The sequence below is a fragment of the Aegilops tauschii genome, chromosome 5 (assembly GCF_002575655.3).
Source record: "Aegilops tauschii subsp. strangulata cultivar AL8/78 chromosome 5, Aet v6.0, whole genome shotgun sequence".
NCBI lineage: Eukaryota > Viridiplantae > Streptophyta > Magnoliopsida > Poales > Poaceae > Aegilops > Aegilops tauschii.
In genome coordinates this window covers 445,808,581-445,812,769 of record NC_053039.3, presented here as the reverse complement: position 1 = coordinate 445,812,769, position 4,189 = coordinate 445,808,581, and the positions used below count along the sequence as shown (strand labels likewise).

At 54.7% G+C, this 4,189-nt stretch overlaps 1 protein-coding gene across 1 annotated transcript; it reads left to right on the top strand.

The window, feature by feature from the left end:
• The first annotated feature begins 630 nt into the window (after window positions 1-630).
• LOC109743437 (protein ACCELERATED CELL DEATH 6) lies at window positions 631-3,791 on the top strand. The gene is made up of 3 exons (XM_020302526.4): window positions 631-974; window positions 1,817-2,302; window positions 2,379-3,791. Exons 1-3 carry the CDS (start codon window positions 788-790, stop codon window positions 3,650-3,652), a joined length of 1,947 nt encoding a protein of 648 aa, XP_020158115.1. The 5' UTR covers window positions 631-787; the 3' UTR covers window positions 3,653-3,791.
• Window positions 3,792-4,189: the final 398 nt, after the last annotated feature.

Sequence of the window (4,189 nt, the reverse complement as noted above, 5' to 3'; positions counted from 1 at the left end):
GAGAGAAGAGGAAAATATTTGCCCAAGAGCAAGAGAGTGCTAGGAAGGACGTCGAGCGTGCCTTTGGTGTTTTGCAATCTTGATGGGGCATCGTTTGGTATACTGCTAGGACTTGGAGCACGAAGAAGCTGTGGGAGGTGATGACTGCTTGTGTGATCATGCACAATATGATCGTAGAAGATGAGCACCCGGAACATATCTACGATTAAGGGTTTCAGTTTCAGGGTGAGAATGGTGTGCCGTTTGAACAGTTCACCCGATTTCATCATGAAATGCGTGATTGAGAAACTCAATGCAACTGCAAAATGATTTGGTTGAGCATATGTGGGCCCATGTTGGCAACCAATAGATGTATCTTTTTATTTGGTTTGTAAAACTATGTGAGAACAATTTAATTTATATTCATTTCTTAAAAATAATAATTTATATCCGGGCTTGTAAAACTATCCCGTTGGAGTTGCTCTTAAGGAATTGTCTTCACGCGCAGGAAGGACCTGCCAGTTCGTGTGCACACCACAGTCCACAGCCGCCGTCACAAACTTGCGCTTGGCTTCCTCGAATGCTGCCGGAACGTGCGTACAGTACAGGCAGCAGGCCTTTGAAAAAACGAACGCAGGTTGCTTGCTTGGGCGACGCGCCGACGACTTGCTACATATGCATCCGTGGTGCTCTCTGAACCACGGACCCGTTGCTCCATTTTGACGGCCATTCGCTATATATCCGGGTCGCCGGGCACGCCATACATTCGCTGCTTCAGGCGACGCCTCTGATCCGATCGGAGCAGTCCATGGACCTCCGGCAGCACACCATCCAGCTCAGTGCGACTCATGGCGCAGCGGCGTCGCAGCCGGGCGATGGCGGCGCGATGAGCTCCGAGCTGTACCTCGCCGTGTGCGGGGGGAAGAAGGAGGAGGCCATGGCGTTGCTTCGGCGACCGCACTACGGCGGCGCTCCTGCCGATGATCGGGCTGCTGGTAATGTTCACCTATCTGCTGGCTCTAGCTGTTCCATCTATGATCATCCGTGCGTTCACATAATTAGAGTATTTTTTTTTCTGTTCGCCGGTCAAAGTCAAACCTCAGGTTCTCCGGCCAGGGCTTTTGAAGTTATTTTAATCTCATACCCACTCAAACTTACAGTTATTCATCTACAGTACAATTGAAATTTGGATTCATTTTATTCATGCGAATTGGATTTGGAGAGAAAGGGTGCATTCTTTCGTTTTATAGAACAAAAAAGAAGGGCATTTCATCAGGTTGCTCGTAATGTTCACCTAACTTCTGGCTGCTGGATCTCCGGTCATCCGTACGTTCACACATTTGAGAGCATTTTTTTGTTCTGTTCACACCGATCATGGTCAGACCAATTTTGAGTCACTGCCATCGGGGCAGGTTTGGTACGGGGAGGGGGTCAACTGCAGGCAAAGTTCAAGCACACACCCATTAGGTCCACATTTGATTATTTGAACACCACCGTAAATCGTAAACTTTATGGAAGCTTGGGTTCCCTTTCGGTTCGACCGAATTGCTACAATTTCTATCTGATCTTTTTTTTTTTCGAATTCCTACCAGAGTTTGAGCAAATTTGACAAAAGTTCAAGCAATGTCTAGGTTTGGCCGAATTCATGTGTCACCGGTAATTTGCAAACAAAAGGAAAAAGTGTGTGATCGATACATTTTAGCCGATATGCGAACATCTTGGTGCCTAGTGATTTAACTGAGATTTCGAAATTCCATGTGAAATTTCATTCAAAACGGGAACACAAATGTTTTTCTTAGGAAGGAAACTAAACCACATATATATTGAATTGCTTCAGGCATACACCAGGTGAGCGCAAAGAGGAACAACGTTCTTCACTTAGCCGCGGAGCACGGGCACGACGAGCTGATCCACGATCTCGTCAGCTTCGGGGGCAAGAGCTTGCTCTCTGCACAGAACTCTGCTCTCGACACGCCTCTGCACTGCGCGGCGAGGGCGGGGCACTGCAAGGCCGTGTCCGTCCTCGTCCAGCTCGCGATGGACTACGGAGACGAGAGCACGCTGTGGTGCAAGAACGCGGCTGGGGACACGGCCCTTCATCTGGCAGCGAGGCTCGGCCATGGCGTGGCGGTGGAGGCCATGGTCTCCGCGGCGTCCGGGCTGGCGTCCGAGGTCAACGACGCCGGCGTGTCGCCGCTGTACTTGGCGGTGATGAGCAGGTCGGTGCCCGCCGTCAGAGCGATAACGACGAACTGCAGGGACGCGTCGGCTGCCGGCCCGAGCTCGCAGAATGCGCTGCATGCCGCCGTCTTCCAGGGCTCAGGTCAGCTAGCCAGCGAGCTCCCCCTTGATCCCGTTGTATTTGTTGAAACTCGGCTGATATATCTGAACTTTGTTAGAAATGGTTAGCCTGCTCCTGGAGTGGAAGCCACGCGGCCCATCCCTGGCTAGCCAAGCGGACGACACGGGCAGCACCCCGCTCCATTTCGCCTCCTCCGACGGCGACCGCTCCGTCGTAGGTGCCATCCTGAGCGCGTCGCCGCCGTGCGCGGTGCGCGTGAGGGACTCTGCCGGCCTCTCTGCTCTCCACGTCGCGGCCGGGATGGGCCACGCCCGCGTCGCCAGGGCGCTGATAGAGGCCTGCCCGGACGCTACCGAGCTCCAGGACGACCGCGGCGGAACCTTCGTGCACGCCGCGGCCATGGGAGGCCACTCTGAGGTCGTGCGGCTCGCCATCAAGAAGCCCATGCTGGGCGGCGGCGGCCTCCTGAACACGCAGGACGGGGACGGCAACACGCCTCTCCACCTGGCGGTGGCCGCGCGGGAGCCGGCCATCGCGGAGGCCCTGCTGTGGACGGGCCAGGTGCGAGCCGAGGTGACGAACAACGACGGCCACACGCCGCTGGACCTCGCCGCGAAATCGACTGATTTCTACTCCATGGTGAGCCTGGTGGTGACACTGACGGCATTCGGGGCGCAGTTCCGTCCGCAGAGGCGGGACCACGTGCAGCGATGGGACAGCCGCAACATAACAAAGGCGATAGAGAAGACGTCCGACAGCCTCGCGGTGGTCGCCGTCCTCGTCGCCGGCGTCGCCTTCACCGCCGCCAACAACCTGCCCGGATCGTACGAGCAGGAGGGGAACACAAAAGGGATGGCGGTCCTCCGGAGGATGACCATCTTCAAATGCTTCCTCATCCTGGACAGCGTCGCCCTGGTGACCTCCATTCTCGCGGTGGTCCTGCTCGTCTACGGCAAGGCCTCGCGCTCCGCCCGGTCGTGGAAAAGCTTCGCGGCGGCACTGCATTGCATATGGATGTCCCTGATCAGCATGCTCCTGGCATTCTACGCGGCGATAGCAGCCGTGACGAGCGCCCTGGGGGTCTACGACATCAGGGTCTTCGTCGTGAATCTCGTCCTTGTCGTGCTCTTCATCGTGCTCTCCGCCTTTGTCAGCCCTCCGGTGTCGCACCTCATAATGTGCAAGTTCCTGTGGCAATGCGGTTTCAGAGGACGCCAAGGTGGTGTCGTCCGCAGGCGTATCAGCCAACAATATCCAGTGGTGGGCGCTTTTGTATTCAACCTGCTTTTATTCAGAGCTGCGCATTATGTTATACTGTTCGCTGGCTTTATCATTGTCTCGACCCTGCGTGGCGGCTCCGATGTTACTTAGAGCATGGTTAATAGTATAGCAAGTTGTTGGCTATATGTTATTGACATATTATTTATAGTTAATTTTATAGTCAGCATGTATAGTGTAGTCAGTTATAAATAGATATCACTTTGTTAATATCTCACACACTTTAGAGCAACTTCAATGGGGTGACCCAAACGGACGGCGCATTTGTCTGCTTTTTGTCCGTTTGGGTCGGCCGCCCGCCCGGCGTCCGCACAGTTTTGCATTTGGGTCGGCAATGCGTCCAACGCGCCGACCCATTTCATGTCCGCATTCAACTTTTAAATAAAAAAGGCCCGCGGCCGATCATGCCAGCGGCCATGTCTCATGCCGGCACCATGCCAGCGCCGGCATACAATGCCGGCTTCAGAAAACACCACAGTTCATGCCGGCGCACTCGCCAGCCAGCCGGCACACATGCCAGCACACAAAAAATGGTGGGACTTGAGTTCGACCACGCCATCGCGGCTCCCGTGGTCATGCCGGCACACCTGCCGGCATACAAAAAGATGGCCCTCGACGCCAAAGATCACT